Here is a 20,578-nt window from a genome sequence, read left to right as displayed (position 1 = left end):
GCTCAGTGGATAACAATGAGACTGTTCTGTTATTGTCATGGATGTTGTAACCAAGCAGTGCTCTGAAGAATTCAGTTCTCTTCCTGCCAGTCCACAAAACTACGTGATTTAAATGCAAGACATTTATATTAGCTAGTGAGCAAGCAATTTAAACAGATACCCACTAACCAGGAATCTCTGTTTAAAAGAAACATGTCTTGGCTTGAGGCACTGGATTTTTACCTGCAGAACAAACTACCATGTGTGCACTTGAAGTATCTGAGAACTGCACTATGCAGTGTGGTGTACCCTGAAAAATTGCAGCAAGGGCACATCAGACACTTCAGATGGACAATTTCTGTTGCTCAGTTTTGACCTCAGTATTTCTATAAAATGAAGATAATGTCATATCCTCATCTACAAACATAAACCAGCTGATCATCACAAGGGTCTCAGAGAGTTCAGATCCACAGCAAAAGTCCATGACTAAGTTACTATGCACAGAGGACACAAGACAAGAGGTGATCTGGACTCTGAAGACCTTACAGACTGCATGAGACAAAAACTATGGAGGCCGCTAGAAAGAGATTCAGAAGAGAAGCTTAGGAATTTTAAAATAAAATTCCAGAACTGCCTGGCAAGCTTTCCCTGGCAAATGATTCCCCACAGTTTAACATAAAGTAAAAATGGAGGAGCCTGGATCTGTATGGGTCAGAAAAGTAATTCTGTAAAACACATGGCTCTGATAGCCTAATGAATTTGGTATCTGAGAGAAAGATAAATACAGTATCTGACCATACAGAGATATTTTTAGCCCAAATTTCAGTTTGCACAAGTCATAAAAGTGAACTTTGTGCCCTAAGGCACTTAGAGTGAATACTAACCTTCAAAGGCTAATGATAAATATGCACTTGAACCTCTAGCTGTAGGTCTGAGGACCCTAAGTGATGTGCCCTAGACATGTCACTGGGCTGGGGCAATGAGGTGGCACTCAGGCAACAAGAACCTCGATACCTGAAGGTAGATGGAATGCATTCTGGTGGGTTGTCGTTGATATCTTCAATAGTGATGATGATCTCCATTTCACTGGCGTGGCCACCACTGGGACTGTCCTCCACCCGCACTATCACTGAGATGTTAGGGTGGAGCTGCAGGGGAAGGACATCTCTGTCGATTCTCCTGGTCACCTGTAGCACTCCAGTTGCTGGGCAGAAAGCAGACAGAAGTTAGATGCTCACCCTCAGGGAGATGGCAAAACTCATGGTGTGCATGCGGAAGGACAGGAGAGCTCAGCAGACAAGTGGCAGACTAAAAATTCTTCTCTTCTGTGGAAATCATTGCTGGTTTAGTTATTTTTTAAAACAGTACGCAATGGCCTGAAAGTTCTGTGTAAGACTTTCATAGGTAAATACCCACTGCTCAAAAATATACCAGTGGTGGCCTCAGCCACCAGAGGCCTTAGATTTCCCTTACACTCTCAAAGAGCTAGCGCAAGTCAGAGTTGAGTGCACTTGCAGACCATCAAAGACAGTGAGCTGCTAATGCCTTTTTCTCTATCTAGTAAAATGGCTTCACTTTCTGCTGTTGTCATTCAAGCATCCTTCAGCACCTCTAAATCTACTCATACATCAACAGATCTGCTCTCAGCTTCTGCCAAGTGTTCTGGTCAGCCATGCAATTAATTTATTGGTTTGTTGGTTTTTGTTTTTTTTTTTTTTCACTTCTGTAAGCCTCTGTCCAAAAAAGAAAAGGTTGTTCTGGCAGAGCACAATACTATTCCCAGAGTACTGAGGAGGTGAAGAACAGTTTGTATATCCTCTGCCTTTTGGGGTGCAATTGAGGGGGGCGGTAGCAACACATGGCCAAAGGGCATAGGGAATCCAAAGCATAGAAAGATCATCTTGATCCCCCATAGCACTGTGCTGCATAGCACCTCTTACAGCTGTGATAAGCAGCTCTAAAACAATATAAGATGAGGGACAGAGCAGTCACTGAATGCCAGCCCTAGAAGCAAAATCTTCAGGTCAGCGGTGTGTGCACCCCAGAGAACATAGAAACAGCACAAGAGAAGTAACTCTTTTTAATGGTCTTGCCTGGGGAGGGGCATACATAGAGCCATGAAGCTGAAGTGCAGATTTGCTGTGCATCTCAGCGCTAGAGCAGATTTCAGGTAGGAGAGAGCAAATTGTGGTCTAACTACTTGCAGCTGTTGCAAGAGCCCCAGAAGGACCACAGAGATTAAAATCCTCAGAGATTAAAAAGAAGGCAGCTGATCTCACTTCCACACAAGGGATCATCAACCTCCAGCCATCAGTCAGTATTTGTCAGTAAGTCACCTTTGGTCTACTTTCTTTAAGATATCTTATTTAACCCTGTTCAGCTGATGGAAGAACTTGACCCTAAAAACCTACCGAGAAACTCAGGCAAAATCAGTTTTTGCTGTGTGGCGGGGGGCGTATAAGAAGATATGTTTTTGTTTGTCTTACATGGATTTATGGAGAAATATGTGTCAGAAGACTGGATGCTGTAGAAAAGTCTGCTAGCAGAGTCTTCATCATCAGGATCTTTAGCTGTTATATTGGCAACCACAGTCCCTGGGCTTTGTTCCTCTGGAATCCTGTAGATCCTTTGTTTCCTACAAGAGAAAGCAAAATTCAGCAAAGGGCATGTCTGTGTTTGCAGGAGCAGCTGATCACAGGCTTAGCTGAGCAGCCAATTGTAGCAGCCGAGCCATGGCCACACTGGGCTCAGAGATGTCAGGGTAAATATCCCAGTCACTGGTTCTGCCAGCTGGACCTGTAGTAGTAGCTGAACTGGAATGTGGGCATAAAGCATGACAAAGCCACACAACCAAGTGTGGGAAGTCCTTCCCTTCCCCTGCAACTTGTCACAGCAAAAGCAATTTGACTTTCACAGAACTGTGGAAGCTGAAAATGGAAAGGGCTGTTAAGTCATGCAGTGTGTCTCCCTGTAAAGCCACCAGCCTGTAAAGCCACTTGCTCGAATGCTGTCATTCTGCAAGACAAAAACAAAAATAGAAGCAATAATGTAATTAATCGTATTTTGGAATGAATGCTGGAGGCATCTGGGGGACAACAGTATTACTGAAAAGCTTGAGCTGGCCCTGCAGTAGGTAGAGGCAAGAGAGAGCCCTCCTGTGGGTGTCCCCCAGATGTCCCCATGATGTTCCTTCAAATTCTCAGCAACATCTGTCTGATTCAGTTTACATGGTGAAAATGGTTCTTTACTGCTGCTGTTTGATATGCCAGTGCTCCCAGATTTCCCATGAAGTGAGTGAATTTTATGGCCCAGGTACGGTCTGGCAGGCAGTTGTGCAGGATTGCTTGTAGTGGTTGCAGTTGCATGTTCACATGGGTACTCAGGTATGCAGTTATGGTACTTGAACCACATGTAAAAGCAGGCGTAGGCAAGCACACAAAAACCCTGCAAGGACTTTATGAGGGCTGATTTATTCCACTGAAACACACAAACACACAAAACATCTGTTAACAAAAGTCAAAGGGAGTTGAAGGTGCTCAACAGTTCAGAAAAGCATTAGGAGTATGTTTCAAGACCGAACCAATTTTGTGCACTTTAAACTTTCTAAGCCACCACTTAGCTAATTGACTAGTCTATAGTTCCTACGATAGGAAAACATGAGCCCTTTGTTTTCCTCTGAAACCCAGCGTTATGGGGCATTTAGCAACTGGAGCAGAGAATTGCAGAGACAGAGTAGAAGATCTGATGCCTCCAGGTCTGCACTTGCAATTTTAAGAATGGCTAAGAAGACATAGTACTTCAGCTGTTCTGTCAGCTGATGTTAAAAGAGGAAAGCATACAGCAGGCAAATCGCATAGAGTTTTCTCAGCATAAACACCTAACTTTCAGCCAGAAACAAACAAAAAGGTGTTTGTGAAGGCTGTGGAGCCTGTGTCCTTATTAAGGTTCTGTTCCACTCTTGGTGTTGGATCACTTCCTTGTTCTCCCATTGCTCAGGAGTTACTCAGAAAGAAAACAAACAGCACCAGATCTCCATCACTGCTACCAAAAATGCCACCTGAAAACAACTCTGATCACTGGGGAATATGGGAGGGACAGTTCTCACTGGTTTTGGTGAGACAGACAAAACTACCAGCCCCGCACGGACCCTTCTCTTGTCCCCACCAGATCTCTCAGGACGAAGTGGGACATTTTCAAGCACATATCCCCATTGCACAGAGTGCTTGTGCAGCTGGCCAGGAGCTGGGGCCTCTTCTGCGCAGCTGCGTCTGGGCTGTGTCCTGCTGTTGATCTACCTGCCACCTGCCCGTGGTATTTTACAGTATGGTTCAAGCAGACCTTTTGGACACTGCAGTATAATCGTGAAGGAAGCATATGTTTGTTTTCTTGTCTCCTCCTTTGTTTTCCTCGCTCCATGAGTTTTCCATTGATTTTAACATCCCGAATTTCAAAAGGCTGAAATGCTGATGGAGTGTTGTGAACACCAAAAACAGATGTGCCTACATATACTGTGAGAACAATTAAAAAGACTCTTTGAAACTCTGTTCTTGACAGCTTTGATCAGGAGAAAATAAAGAAGGTTTGCTAACTTGTCAAGTTTCCTCAGCTTCCATCCCAGCACTAATTATTATAGTGTCAGAAAATACATAGTCCCAGCATGTAGCTCACATTTTAGCAGGGGAGAGGGCATGCATGTGCACAGTGAGGACAGCTCATGAAGTGCAATTTAATCTCAAGCTCTTTACAAACTGAGCTTCTATTTTTGGTCTGTAGTGTCAATCTAAAGCGGAAAAGATTCAAACAAATACCAAGCTTTTTTTGTGCCATACAACATCTGAGTCTTAGACATTAGGTGTTATGGATACTCCAGTCACTGAAACTTTCGTTATCTTGAACAAATAGATAAATATTTAAAAGAGCTCCTTCAGCATTCCAGACATAAGGATAAATAAACAGAAATGGCAACATTTGGAGAAAATAGTCTAGAACAAACCATGCAGGCTTTGGCCCTGGGAGGTGGATTCCTCCTGCTTGTAGCAGTATAGTAATGTGGAGAGAGCTGTTAACCTTATTGATTACTGCATGCATGAGTTCGAGGTTATAAATAAGTAACAACAACAACAAAGTCCATGTCTGTTTCTAATATTTTATTCTTCCACTTCTTCAGATTCTCCACCCCTTTACCCAGCACTGTCCGGATCCTTGGCCTCAGCCCAGGAGCTGTGCATTGCTCAGGCTCCACAAGGCAGCCAGAAGATTGCTCCAAACAAGTGGCTGGAGATCTCTTGGCATGCCCAGGTGCTGCACTGTCTTCTCCCTCTTTGCATTGATATCAGGAGAGAACCCACCATAAATATTCTTGGCGGGGACCTTGTAAAGCCTCAGTATCAGGAGAGGTAAAGAGAGTGTCTAGAATCCAGTTAGTGTCTCATGCAAAATGACGAAGATAAATCAAGAACAGAATCAGACCAACCCTGTATTTGTCAGGCTCCAATTTCAGAAACAATCATCCATTGTACTTTCCACCACACAACAGCCTTCTAGTAGCATATGGATATTCCCTCCCGTTTTGCAAATTTTCAACAATACTCCTGCTTCCAGCTAGAGCTCCATTAATTTTCGAAAGCTATTTCTGACTTGTGTGTTATGACACAACAATTTCCTGCTTATGACACAGTAAGCGATGGCAATGTTTCAAACAGCACTGGGATCATTTACAAGTGTAAGTGTTTGGGAAGAAGAGGAAAAGACAGATCAAAAGTGAGACCTTTTTATGTCTAGACATTTCTGCATGAATAAACATCATTATGGTGAAATGCACATCTGCATGAAGGGTAAACTCTGTATGATCGTATTCACACAGAGTAAAACTCATGTCTTTGTCTGAACTTGTCCACAGGTCTTTGCATAGCTTTAACCTCTCTAAATGCTTACAAGTACAACAAGCTTGTTTGGTTGCTTTTAGCACGAGAACTTAAAACTGTTAAAAATATAAATAAGAATAAAAAAGGGAAATGAGAGCAAATCTCAGTAAAACAACAGGATTCATAACAAAATGAAAATACTGTTTTCAGTAGTACTTTGTTGTTATATTAGCTTGCCCTGTATTACACCCTCCCATTGGTGCCAAGGCAGTAAAGCTGGGAAAACATCTACATTTTCATTACAATGGAAGTTTTTCACTCACATGGTAAAGTAAGGTCTTTCATCATTGATGTTAATTATATTTATATTCAGTGTTCTAGTAGAGTTGAGTCCTTCTGGATCTGTCACTGTTATATTTAAAAAGTACCTGTTAAATAAGAAAACGAAACAAGAATCACTCTGTGGCTACGTAGGAAAACATTGCCTACAGTAAGCTAATAAAAACAGCACATGAGTTAAATAAATTCTCACCAATATGGATCTTTCTCATAATCAAATTCTTTTTTGGAAGAAATGGTTCCACTTTCTGAGACCAGGAATGGCACTGATGCAGGGAGTGAGGAATACTGAAACAAAGAGCACAATGCATTAGTTTTTGTATCCTTTTGTTAAAGCATCCTTCTGTTCTTGCCTTGCCTTGTAGAAGGGGCCAAGGTACAGTGTCTCCTACTATCCCAGACCTGCAATGGGAATTTAACATAGAGGTCAGAGCCACAACACAGCTGGCAAAATCATTTTTGTGGTGGCAGCAGAGTACCTCCACGTAGGAGGAGAGAGAAGAAAGGCTGGGGCTGGATTTGGGAGACTAAAGAAGAGCTGTGCAGGAGGTAACAAAGTCTGGGGGCCAGGCAAGGGGAGAGGCTGGGGAGGGGCGAGTGGACTTTCATGGGGTCCTTGAGGGAGTGCGAGCTTGGTGTTCACACAGTGGTCAGCACCTGCACATAGCTGCAGATGCTTTGTGCATTGCACAACACAAATGGGTACAGTAACAGTACCAGTGCACAAGATAAATCCCCTCGCCTCTGCTTCCCTCCTCACCAGCCCACAGGGGCTTGGTAGTTTGGCTGGATAAAGCCTGAGGATGGATGTCAAGGTAATTGCTTTCCTGAATAATGCTACATGTGGAATTAACATCTTCAGGTTCTGTTCTTGTACATGCTGTCTTTTATAATACAAAAGTCAACAGAGCAAAGCTACAAAATGGTTCTTAGGTTAGTGCAGAGTTACTTTTTTCCTTTCTGCAAACAAAGTTATCACTGTCCAGGAATTTTGCTGATATCAAGAGTATTTTCAGATCTGCTAATCCATTTTCTTAACTGGGGGGTCACGGTTTGCCCTAGGATTGTCACAAAAATGAGATTCAGTTGCCTTGTAAGCAGTTTCCTTACCACCTCATTTGAAAGAATTTTCATTGTGACACAATATTAAAAACTTTACTTACACTTAATCATTCTCATCTACTGAAAATGTTTTGCAAGCCAGTTTTTAAAAAAGAGACATGATTTCTACTGTATCTCTGATTAACTGTATCAAACTCTGCCTTCAATACCCCTTAATTTTGGAGTGCTGAGAAATCAAAATACAATTTGAGCCCAAATGTTGAGGCTAGTTTTTCTCAATTTATTATTGAAAATGGTTCTTTTTCCTGACAAAACCTTTTCCCATGTTCCTGATGACGAAGTGCATTGTTGAAAGATGCTAGCAATTAGCATTTCAGAAACAGTGGATAATATAACCTCTGGGGTTTTTTCAACTTACTTTGAGTCCACCATTTTCAGGATCAGCTGCACGAACTTGGTAAATTTGTTCAGGAGGTGTACCTTCCAAGATGTAGATCGTTACAGCTGCACAGATATAAGTGTACTAAGTGTTAATTGGATAAGAATAAAGGACACAACAGCAAACATACTGATAAATTGAAGCTGTCCAGGCATATTACTGACTAATGTGTGTTCTCACTTCACCGATGTAATTCCAAAATCATCACAGGAAAGAACACACACACTCGAAAGATTAAAAGGAAAAATGCTTATCTGTAAACAGAAAACCATCACTGATAGATGCAATCTGAATTATGCCTTAGGGAGGCTGATCTATACTATACATCAGATCTTCCTTGAGCTGCTCCATGGGGTATGGAGTACACATGTGTCTACCTTTACCATGCAGATAGGCAGAACATAGCTCCATGCTAGGTTCCCATCCCCTCTACATCCACCCTTGTCCCCTGCCAGGACACCTCAGAGCTTTTCCTCTTCTTTTCTGCTCTTTCTTTACATCTGTGAGGTAAATAAATAGCGGATGGTCTGCGCTTATTACTCTTGCCTTATTAAGGGTGTTAATTCTGTACAAGTATTGTGAGCGCTCCTTTGCATGTCAGGAGCTCTCAAACTGGGCTATCCCATACTGGGCCACAGGCAACAGGCTTAGCTCTCCTTGGCCAGAGTGATTAGCAAAACAACAGATCTTTAGATCCCATTATTTGCTTTCTGCCCTTTTGTGTCTGCTGGCCCTGGCGTTTCTGGACTATTAATTTCCACTGTGACCCCTGCTGACTGCTGCTTCTCATCAGAGCAGTGGGAATCCCAGAGCAGTGTAATGAGTTGTTCCCAGAGGACAACAATATGAATATAAAGTTTAATGAGAGGGAGATGCTTTTTAATAACCAACGAATGTGCAATTAGCGTCTAATTGTGGCTGGTACTGTTAACTAAAGCCACGCAGTTAGACAGATCAGACATCTGTGCTCACCAATTTATGGCAGCTCTAGCTGAGAGTTAAGCTGATGCACTTATTTGTAACAAGCTCCCACGTAGAGTGTGCTTCATGCTGTGCCGATCCCTGAAGTGTCACGTTTAATTATTATTAGATTCCAGCAGCACCCATGATATGCAAGACACCCTTGACACCAAGAAGATGACGCGGCCTTTTCCCTCAGGGAAGCTAATTTGCTTTACAAACTAAGTATTGTGTGGAAGTGGGAATGTCAACGTGCTCGGGAGGCATTAGTGAGCGGGCTGATTTGAGCATGGCTGCGTTGAACTCGTCCCTGCAGACAAGCCCTGCCCTTTGCAGCACTGGATGGCTAGGCTGCAGCCACACTGCCCTGCTGATCGTTCCCGGGGCTGCAAGCCACCAGCCTAAATAACAGCACTGCTTTCCAGATCTAGGGAACCCCGCTTACAAATATGTACCATGAACAGACCACAGCTTGCTATTCTCAGATAGAAAAAAAAAATGTTGAGTATTGAATTACTGAATGTTCTTGCCTAGGTGCTGTTATGAGTTCAGACACCCCAGCCTCTTTACTAACGCTATTGCAGACTTCTCCCTGTTGCACCTTTGCCTGTGGTCTGAAAGAAAACCTGGTTTCAGGTAAGCCTGAAAAGTAGCCAGGCTTACTGTCATCTGCCACAGGCAGAAGACAATTTTTTGCCTTTTTCCATTTACACCACCATAAATCACAATCTAGGAGATCTCATTCTTCAGAATGATTTTCCAGTTAATTTTCACATGCAGGTGCAAATGTGATATACAGGTATAAAACACTGGCAGGTTGCTGTCTTTGTTTTTCTCCCTGAGAAACTCTTGCATATACACAACATACATTTATTTAAATTTATCTTGCTTCTCCAAATCAGTCCAGTTTCAACAAACTACTGAAACATCGACCCACAGTATACTGGCTACATCCCCACCAAACTTCATGTTTCCAATATATACCTCTATGTCACTTCACATTAAAAATAGTATATGTATCTAATGATATAAATAAGTTTGCTTTTATACATATGTGTGTGTGTATGCTTTATATATATATAAATATTCTTCAAATGTTTTTAAATGGTTCCATCACTTTTGGTCAAAACTTCAAGAAAACAGAAGGGCATCTCCAGAGATTAAGTATACCAAATATTTGTGCAAAATAAAGCTTTGATAAAAACATCACCCTGTTCTTCCCTTGTTTTTCTAATGGAAAACATTTGGACCACTTTAACAACTGGCACTGTATGCAGTTCTGTTTTGTATATGATGTCAGCTTTTTGAGTATTGTTCTTTTCAAATGCCACCACTATCTTACTTTGAATTGCCATATTTCCTCGAAATACAGGAGGTTCATTTTTATCTACTACTTGGACAGTCAGTGTATTAAGGTCAGTTCTCCCACTTGTATCTTCAACAAAAATCTGTAAATCAAGGCGCTTTGGCATCGTTTCATAATCTAGGACAGGGTTTCCAGTGGTAACAACCTGAAAATAGAAAAAAAAAATATTATTAGCACATTATGAAATAGATGTAATTTACATTCTATAGGAAAGAATACCAGTAACAGGTCATTTTCCATCAGTAAGCAGTGAGTATTTTAGATCATATTCTGATTGCTGGCACAACCCTTGCCACTGGCTGAAATGTGAGTAAAAGGAGAATGGAAAGACCAAAATGTTGTGGCCTCACAGAGCAACTCAAGGACCTCTTGTATGAGGGACAGTTTGGGGAGGAGAAAGCCTGGAAGGAGCTATCCCACCTTGTGTCAATCAATGAGCTGCAGACACCTGGGCTCATGGTCTTACTCCCCTCAGATTTTCTCCCAGTAACATCAGCAAAGAGAAATAGAAAAGTGCTGTTGTATAAGTTCTGTGAAAACCTGAACTTCCTTGGAAACTTCCAGAAAAGTGGATTCAAAAGTGCTCTTGAGTGTCATTGTTCAGGCTCAGACATACAAGTGAGTTGCAATGGGATGACAAGTTATGCATCTGAACACTCGTTGCCAGTGACAAATGTGAGGTAATACTTGCTAATTTATCCAGCAATAAAAACTAGCCTGAAACAACCAAAATTACTTTGCATTTTCCACAGGACAAGAGTACGCAATAGATAGAAATAGATTACAGATGTGTGGAAGTGTGATAACTTCATACCTCAAGGTAACTTCCTCATATATCACAGCCCTCATTCCAAGTTAAACTTGGCTTTGATCTGACTCAGCTTACTCTGTTTTGGAAGTGAGTCAAATTCATTTTAATTCGAGGTGAGAGTGTCCAAGTAAGAGCTGCATGTGGTTTAAATAATCCACTTTAAATTCACAGTGACTTCATATTAATTAAGTTGAAAAACTATGGATAAATCCTCAAAACAGAATCAGGTCCTACATGTCCTTCTTCACCTCAGACTTTCTAGAAAATCATGTTTTCTATCACAGAATAAACAGAATTATTGTGATAAGCAGTTTTTGCCTAGATGCAATTAAAATCGTAATCACTATTGCTACTCATTTGTCATATCTATCACAGCATGTCCAAATAGTACAGCGGTCTGCATTTGCAGCTCTTCTCTGATTAAAAGATGAGTCACTGTGCTCTGTCAGTTCTCAGTAATCCAGGAAACATCAGCCTACAGGACTGAGCATTGCTCAAGCTAAATGTAAAACTCACCCTGTATACAAGATCTCCCATGGATTCAATATCAAATGCTTCTGTAAGTGGATTTGAATTTACTATGGTAGGATGTATTGCAACACCTTCAGAAGACAATGCAGAAAGAGTTACATTAAAGGTATGAACGCAAACACCAGCTGGAGAATTTTCTTCAACAGTCCTTGTTGCAGGTAAGCCCCTAAGCAACTGGATTCTTCTTCCTGCAAGATGAAAATGAATGAAAAATTACTTCTGGGAGTCTTAGGCTAGCAGGAGCACACAGCTGATGCCAGGAGATGCCATTAATGAGCACAAAACGGCCCGATTCTCTTTTTGCTTATGAATGGTGGCATTGCACTGTAGTAAATCCAGTGCTAATGGCAAAAGAAGGAATCTCTTCTCTAATTCAGCACTATACTACTGTCAGTTAGGGTGGCTGATGTTTAAGTAGTGTTGTTACTGTGTTGTTTGCCTACATATATGCCTTTATATAGTAGGAAAGAAACAGTGTTTGTTTCTATTATTTCATTTCACCCTTTGTGCTAGCTAACTGCTGCCTCTGTGCACTAACTGCACCAAAAAGCACCTTGAACCGCACAGGCCAGGATGCTAAAGAAGCAATCTTCATTGTGAATTACACCGCCTGCAGCGCCCACTTCCTCCATTTTCCCTTTTCTTAATCTCTCTGGCACAGCTATGTGCAGGCCCGGCTCACAAGTTGTGTAAGCAGCAGCTCTGGGGGTTGTGCTGTTTTGTCTTCTGCTCCGAGCACGGAAGAGCAGCCATCCATTCCCCAGGGCAGACGTGGGCCCACAAAGGCACCCTGTGGTTCACAACTGCCTGGCTGCAGCATGGCGCTGTGGTATCCCATGGCCTCGGGTGAACTCCCTGCTGACTCCGTCAGGCCTCCCGACTCCCCAAGACAAAATCTGTGCTTGCTCTGATGTTTATCACGGGTATTTTTGTGTTATTTTAACAGGGGCCTGTGGTGCTTTATCTCCTGAAGAGTGTGTAGAAAATATAAATCAGGTCAGCTTTTAGGGCATGCCCTGAAACAACATCTTAGTACCCTCATATCCCTCAACTGGCCTCAACAGGAGACCACAGCAGGACTGAATGTTGCTTGGGGGGCTTTGCTGGCTTGTCCAAAACACTTGCCAAGGGAGCTAGCTGCCTTCAGTAAAACTTTCCACACAGCGTGTGCCAAGATGGTGGGAGATACTCTTCACTCGAGGGCCAGGCTGCTCATACCACAGCATTTACTGTAGCAAAGCTTCACAAAGCCTTTATTTTTGCTGGGCAGCTGCAAGGTAAAAAGCTGCTAGAGAAACTATTCTGAGGTCATTAGGGCTGCAGCACAGTCACACTTGGATGCTCAGGTTCCGAATGGAGTTCAAGGGAAATGCCCTAGGAATGGAGCCAAAGGGAAGTGGGCTCCTTTGCACTACACTACTTACATCCTACACTGGTAGGATGGAACCACTTCCCTCTTTCCCCTTCTCATGTGGCTGGGGAAGGATGGCCCACATCAGCTCCCAAAGAGGCACTAAAATTGCCACACCTCCAAGAGCAGCAGGATCTTTAATCTGGAAGGAGAGAGTTCAGCTCCAGTGATTTCAATGACTTTAGAAGAAGCCTTGGTGACTTTTGCGCCAAACTATCCAAAATCTTGTTTCTTTGATTCACTAGCAACATTTTGGAGCATTTTAGGGACAGATCACAAATGATCTGTCTTTGCGTGTTAGACATTGCTCCTCTTACTGGACTCTCAAATAATGTTCCCCATAGGATCAAAGACAGGATATTAGTGTCTTTGCTTCATAACAAGCAAAAGTAATAGCAGTAGATGAGCCCCTGAGACAAAGCATGGGGTCCTATGTTTCCCCTTCTTCACAAGTCCCAGTGAAGGACTAAGCGTTTATCAATGTTCTTAAAGATTCTGGAAAACATCATCAACAGAAATCGACCATGCAAAAGAGAATGAGCTGAGAGGGCCTTCTGGGGATACATTTCCACAAGTGGAGCTGAACATTGAACTTGCTACTGACAGCAAGCCAGAGTTCATTAATGGAAACCATTTATAAAATCAATGAAATCATTTTCAGGATTCAGAAATGAAGAAAGAAGATAGTTGCTATTTTCATATTATCTCTAAAGATTTCCTTGGCAGTTTATTCATGATTTGTCTTTCTAAATCATAAGCTCTTGCTTTTTGCTTTTTATTTTTTTTAACTGAAATTTTCCATCATGTATCTAAATGGCGTCTTCTTCTTCCAGTTGATTTTACAAAAGCCTTCCTTTTGTATTCACAAGTCCTTGGTTACCTCTTTACTTCAGAGGACGAACCATGCCTGAAGAAATTTAATACATTATCTAACTGAATTACCAGCCCCAAACATTAACAAGTTGTGAGCCCAAGATAAAGCAATCATGAAATTGGCTTTGAGATGTATATGTATATTCAAGTCTTATTTATGTGTGATTTGTTAGCCTTTACAGTGTGCCTGAGTCATGTCGTCAAGCTTTTCTTTCTCTGCAACCATGCACATTAAAAAAACACTGTTCTTCAAGAAACATTGAGATTCACATGCAGTGTCCTGATTACAGTTTTGGGGTCATAAAGGTAAAACACCGAATACTGACAAGTTTCTGAGGACTGGAAGAATTCATTTCCTTGAAAGCAAAGTGATCCTACCTGAGCAGATAGCTTGCTACAAACAACTCTGTCAGCCACACAGATTAACGTTTGAAGATCTACTTTAAGTTGCTACTTTAAGTTGCTAACATGTACGTATTCATATTGGCAAAACCTCCATGTTTTTATCATGGGCAAAAACACTGATACCCTGCTAATAACCTCTACAAGTATTTTTCTGTTTGGTTGCTTATTTTAGTTGATTAGATACAAGTGTTATCAATATTTGAAAGGAGAATAATGGAGTATTGTTAATAGATATTGTCTCTTGCAGAACTGACCTCCTTTCCCATTCCAACACTTTCTTACTGAGCAGTGGTTATTACAAGCTGAAGTGCCTCTTCCAGCCAAGTGTCTTACTGAGGGGTCATATTCTCTTCATTATACTGCTGTAACCACAGAGCTCAATCTATTTCAGTAGAAAAATAATTGTTACTTGATTTTTTCCATCCGTGTCTGATCCTTAAATATGTATTATAAAGCTCCCAAGAGAAAGTACAACAGCCAACAGTGTTCTAATTTTAGCAGCGTAATGAAATCATGTTCTTACCAGATACTACTCCCAGCAAAATGAAGAGAAGGAGTGTGCTCTTCATCGTCTTTATGACCCTGTCCTTCATGTCCCCAGGATGCCAACTGAAGGAAGATCATGGTATGTTTTCCCTCCTTTATAATCAGCTCCACCTAAATTCTTCCTCTTTGTCATGTTGTGGAGTGAGAAATTAAACAAAGGACCCGTGTCTCTAAGGGAGTTTCTAAACACTGCCAGCATGTTTGCTTGTCAGAGAACTGCTCCTTGCTGACACTCCATCCACAGACCTGGGCCACACTTGAGAAAACAGACATGAATAATCCTTTCACTGCAATCATCTTATTTATTGAAGCATTATGAAAAGAAACTAGCAAGTTCTAAATGTGGAAGTACTGTGCTGCTTTCATACCTCTGGCAAATGAGGTGCTCTTTTCACAGACCAGGATCAAATACTCATGCTTTCTTACACCAAGAACCTGAAGTTTTCTCCTTTCTCTGGGTATCGGAGAATTACTCAGACCACACACACCGCATACCTGGAGGTGAAATTGCAGCATATGTACATGACAAAGTCAGTTTTGCTGTAGCTGTCTCAGGAACAGCATGAACCACCACTGGCTCCCTTGGATTAGGCATTTAGAGAGCTAGCCCCACAATACACCCATGCAATTTTTTCTCTTTGATCTAAGGGCAGTCCTAGCACTTTTTGGCGGGTGTATTATAGAGGTAGCACTGTTACTGGGACTGGATGCAATATAGGTGCATCAGCATCAACTCATATAATAATTTAGGTTGGAAGGGACCTCTGGAGGTCACCTGGTCAAACACCCATCTCAAAGCAGGCCTAATTAGATCAGGTTACTCAGGGATTTGTCCAGTTAATTCTTAAACGCCTCCATACAAACTTATCAGCTCTACCATGAGGCAGGACTTAGTGATTCATGTTTAACACCACTCTGGAGAAACCACCTGAGTTGTGAGCTAAACTAGTATCTCTAGATGGTTCTCCGTGACACTCTGTGGCTGTCCCAGTGAAAGCTGACACTAGTTCAGATAGCTCTATCCTGTGCTCCTGTGTTTTGTATAGTATGAGAATATTAATTGGACATGCTGAACATCAACAGCTAGCATAACACTGGGAAGGGCATTGGCTGTGCTTGTATGCACACCTTAAACTACAGGACGGCTGTAGCTGGGAGGAATCTGCTGCTATGACCCTGGAAAAGATGCATCAGTAAAACCTACTGATCGGAGCTGAGCCATACCCACATATCTGATACTGCTTTGGGGAATTACAAGAAATGTTCATTTGATGGTTGATCTGCATCTATTTTAAAGTGCTTCTAGTTCTTGCCAAGTCCAGATGCAGCCTTGGTCTACATGTAAATGTGGCCACACCATATCATCCTGTGAGCACACACTGCATTGGTCTGTAGTACTGAGGAAACTAATCTTCCATTGCCCCTAGGAGAAGTGTGCCTAGGTATTATGTTAGAAAAAATATATGGAGAACTTCACCCTCAAATGACTTAGTTACGATGATATGATACTAATGTAAATGTATTTATATTGGAAAAAAAATCTAGCCTGGCCCTTTACATACCAGGTCATTGCCCATCCCTTCACATGCATTTTCGGGATCCACAAAGAAGCTTTTGATGTGAATGGATACCTCACAAAGATGAGGCCTGTGTGTGCAGACATGAACCAGGCCTGGACAATAAGCTCATGATCTTTTAATCATTACCAGCACAGTGTAAAACTGTTGGTAGATTTTTTACCTCCTTTTAGTTGTAGTGTCTAATCTATCCCATTGTACTGCTGTTTCTTGTACTCTTGAAGAAACTAGAGAAATATCTGGGCTAAGTTTTAAAGTATTTCAGATACATGTTTACATTTGTTTAATATCTAGCTTGATGGACTGTTCCCATCTGACACTCTGAATAGCCAAGCTTTCCCCAGAACTCAGAGGTCACCATTTTTTGTCCTTTATTTTCTTTTCTTATTTCTTAATCTGTTTTTATTTTATTTTATTTTAATTTTATTTTATTTTAATTTTTTAATTTAATTTTATGTTGTTGTTTGTTTGTTTTTTTCCCTATAAATACATATTCTTATTTCTTTGTTTTCTCCTTCCTTCATATCAGAACCCACACAGATCTAGTTTCAGCAGGAGTTCAGTGTCCATATACATAAATCAGATTTTCCTCTGTACATCTTGTGCTAAAGACACCATAGAGGGATATGGGAGACATGTATAGTGAAGGCATTTGGAAAACATATGTGATTAAAATGCCAGCCTTTCCCCAGCTCCCCCTGGAAGTGCAATGGTTTTCAGGTGCTATGTGAAGACCCATGGAGCAGTTAATATCTGTTTTCTCTCTAAATATGTCTCCAGGGCTTTCAAGTAGTCACTGATAAGCCTCAAGGTTCAAGTATGTTGTGAGAAAAGACCATGAAGGTGACCAGGGAGACGGGGGGAGAGCCCAGTGCAGCACACAGTGAGGGAGGAGAGAGCAGATAAAGGGCAGCTCACACAGGAGGAGCGCCTATGAGCAGAAAGGGCTCTGGCTTTTTCTTCTTCAGTCACTGCCAGTATCTCTCAATACCTTCCTTGGTCCCTCTTTTTTTATACTCCTCTGCTGAGAGGATTTCTGTGGTTCTCTGGTCCGTGCTGCCAGGTTGTGAGGAATGAGGTGAGAAAGATGCCAGAGTTAGAAGGGAGCCTTGAAGAGGGAGAAAATCAAGTAGTAATAAGTATATTCAGATTGGCAAGTATAGAGCTGGTGAGGAAAAGGTGAGCAAGGTAGAAGTTTGCTGGTGATGCTGGCAGCACCTCTGCCACTGCAGGAAGGGCAGGAATGAGATTCCTGGGGATATAAAGCAGCTAGACAAAAAGAGGTCAAGGCAGTGCAAGCAAGAATATAACCAGGGAGTTTGTAGGCAAAACAGAGGGAGGAAAATATTAATTGGAGCACATGAAAAGGTCAAAGAACAAGCTGGGTTTTTAATCACTAGTTGTTTTTCAAGATGATTTGAAACCTGGGCATTTTAGAGCACTGTCGAAATAAATGCATTTCTAGAAAAAATGTCTTCTGGGGGGTCAGGTAAGATAGAGAGTGTGAGAGGAAGGTGCTACACCTTTCATGAAATTAAGGGGTCTTGGTTCCAGGGGAAAGACCAACAGACAGTGTGAGAGACTGCTCCAGTGTTAGGTTGGGATGCAGAAATAAAGCATATGGGAAGTGAGGGATATCAAGTGGAAAAGAACAGAATTAGATGTGCAAAATTTCAATTGCTTGTCCTCAGGAAAGCTGGGGATTTTAACAGAGGCCAGCCTCAGAGACATAGTCTACTTGCATAACAACATGTGCAGGTTCAGGACATCAATCTTTTTCCTGCACATTTAATTCTCAACTGACTTCCAGTCTGTCAACGGGAAGGAAAAGTTCTCTCACTTTTCAAATGCATCAGAGGTTCAAGACATAATTTTCTCATTAATGGCTGCTTCAGCCAGAGTAGTGGCTCTCTTTTGCTTAGCCAACTCACAGGAAGAGACATTTTGCTCTTACTGTGATAAATACCCGCCAAAAATTGAGCAGCCTGAGGAGAATTTTCCCACACCTGATCCAACTTCAGTTCAAGAGTATTTATTGTTATTTCCCCAATTAAATTGCCCAGACTGTCAGTTTTATTTTCATCTCCTTTCTCTTTAAACAGTACAGCTACTCCATCTGCTGCCTTGGTAACCTTTCCTAAAATATTAAAACAGTACCTCAGCATCCTACACCAAAAACTTATGCACCATTTCATTTGATTTCTCAGCTAAAAGCTTCCTCTGTACCATTTGTGAGTAACAAGAGCAAACTAAAAGCCATGAGTAGTATCCAGGCTACCTTAATCTCACCTAAAGCCATCCCAGCTTAGTAAATTTAGTAACTAATCCCACACAATTATGTAAAAAAAGTCCCAGACAGATATCCAGGCCATCTATTTTCTAGCATTTACTTGTTGACACATAAACCTGCTAGTCATAATTAACTTGAGGTGTCTGCAAATAATAAGTACTTCCATCATGTCAAGAGCTTTTTGGGGATCCAGATTTAAGTAAAGGACAGCCTAAAATCTGGGCAAGTACACACCAAAACCTGAAAACGTACCTATTGTCAAGAGGGAAAACAAGTTCTCCCATTGCTCCAGCAGTTATACACTCTATGGATGAGAGCATTTGCAAAAGAAAAACGAATCGCAGGAGTCTGGCTTTTGCCACTTATTTCATAACCTGAGAATTTGAGCACTCACTTTAGGAGGACCAGGGGCACCAAGGCATTAAGATTGTTCTGATCCTTCCCATTCCCTCCGCTCTGTCTTGCCTGATCAGCCTCTGCCTTCCTTCGTGTTGCTGTAATGACAAATGTGGATGGAGGCAGACAGACGATTACAAGGACAGAAGTTTAGGAAAGCTCCAGACACAGAGTTCTCCCTACAGAGGGGTCAAGTGACTTCTGCAGGGCCACACAGGAAAACCCAAAGAGCTGAACTTCTTCCACCGAAGCTCAGTGGTGCCAATTGAAAGGTACCATGACTTTAAACAGTGCATTATTGCCAAACGTTTTTCCCTTTAAAAAGTTCTTGCACTGCTTAAAAATACTATTTTTTCTGCATCAACGTAACATTAAAGTTGGTGAAACGCATTATTCATTCACCTGAGCAAAAGTAAATGTTACCAGCAACTACTTTGTGTCTTGAGCTTCAAGATCAAAAATGTGTGATGGTGTAGAACATTCAGTACTTGCAAGAATTGCTGTCTTTTGTCCATGCCAACCACGTACATCACTTGAATTTTAATTGAGTGATTTGTCTTTAAATTCCAGCGCAAGTAAAGAATCGGTGAAAAATGTGTTGAGGCCAATGAAGTCTCCTGAGCACTGGATATTGGATCAGGGCCTGAGCCCATGTGGCAATACCTTGTACCTCATAATACAGTATTTACTGCACATTACAAGTTTGTCTGTTACTGTAATTGCCTGGCCACCTAAGCTGATTAGTAAATACATGAACAAGGACTCGAAGTAGCAAATAATGCAAATGCAACAAGAAAGAATGCTCTGGGCAAATATGGGTACAGAAACTCTGGGGTTTCTATGTACACAACGTGATGAACTTCACTTAGTCATATACTTCAATATACCACCGAGAATTACTTAAACAGGCCTTTGCATCACAAAACACACTGTATTTTGTCTATTTTACTCAGCAAAAGGGATTTGATGATATTTAGCAAAAGTGACTTTGCATCTTAGCACAAATAAAATATTTTTATGATCCCTATTTTGAGAAAGAGTACGGAATGAATAGAAATATGACTTGGCACAGGGCTGGGGCTCAGATGGTAGAGTTTCACTTGGAGTTGGACAGGTTTTTACACTTAAGTTCCTCCATCCCTTTAACAGGAGGACTGAGAACAATTCACTGCTTCACAACAAACTTTGTTTATTTTTTCAGGAACTTCGAGATCTTCAGCTGGGCTCTGCAGCTCTCCGGGGGAGCAGTGGAGGGATGTGTGATGAGTGAAGGGCATGCGGCCCTGGAGACATCCCGGTTTCGCTTGGGCTGCCATGGCCGTGGTGGGGATGGGCCTGTGCCAGGGCCCTGAGGTACCGCAGGGTATCAGCCATCTTTGTTCACTTCCTGCCACTCTCAGTGGCTGTTTCCACAGAGACACTGGTCAGAAGTAGCTCTACATTTTCCAGTGGGCTTCTTTAATCTTTAAATCAGATGTAGTACAAAACAACAGCAATTGTCTACCTCAGCTGCTTGCTTTACACTTGATTTTTGCTTTTCCCTGATCCTCATCCTTTTCTGTCTCATTGCTCCAGGGCTCTGATGGGCTCTGTCTCAAGGCCCCAAGGACAGATAACTGATTCATTTCTCCTAGGCAGGCTGTAGGCCAACAACAGCCTACAGCTGTAAGAGGACATTCTCCTCCGTGGAGAATTGCATGGCGAAGCCAGCGAGGAAATGATAAGTATT

At 41.8% G+C, this 20,578-nt stretch overlaps 1 protein-coding gene across 1 annotated transcript in view; it reads right to left on the bottom strand.

The window, feature by feature from the left end:
- CDHR3 (cadherin related family member 3) overlaps positions 1-15,855 on the bottom strand; it is a 36,687-nt gene extending 20,832 nt beyond the window's left edge. Inside the window, exons 1-8 of the mRNA XM_048068568.2 lie at positions 14,564-15,855; positions 11,337-11,539; positions 9,986-10,154; positions 7,663-7,748; positions 6,376-6,470; positions 6,167-6,271; positions 2,466-2,614; positions 994-1,183 (exon numbers count right to left, since the gene is read on the bottom strand). Of these exons, the coding sequence (XP_047924525.2) occupies positions 994-1,183; positions 2,466-2,614; positions 6,167-6,271; positions 6,376-6,470; positions 7,663-7,748; positions 9,986-10,154; positions 11,337-11,539; positions 14,564-14,633 (1,067 nt within the window). The 5' untranslated portion in view covers positions 14,634-15,855. The remainder of the gene's footprint in view (positions 1-993; positions 1,184-2,465; positions 2,615-6,166; positions 6,272-6,375; positions 6,471-7,662; positions 7,749-9,985; positions 10,155-11,336; positions 11,540-14,563) is intronic.
- Between the last annotated feature and the right edge of the window lie 4,723 nt (positions 15,856-20,578).

Source organism: Anser cygnoides, chromosome 1, assembly GCF_040182565.1.
Source record: "Anser cygnoides isolate HZ-2024a breed goose chromosome 1, Taihu_goose_T2T_genome, whole genome shotgun sequence".
Taxonomy (NCBI): Eukaryota; Metazoa; Chordata; class Aves; order Anseriformes; family Anatidae; genus Anser; species Anser cygnoides.
Note: the sequence above shows the minus strand (reverse complement) of the source record. Positions and strands in the feature narration are given on the sequence as shown.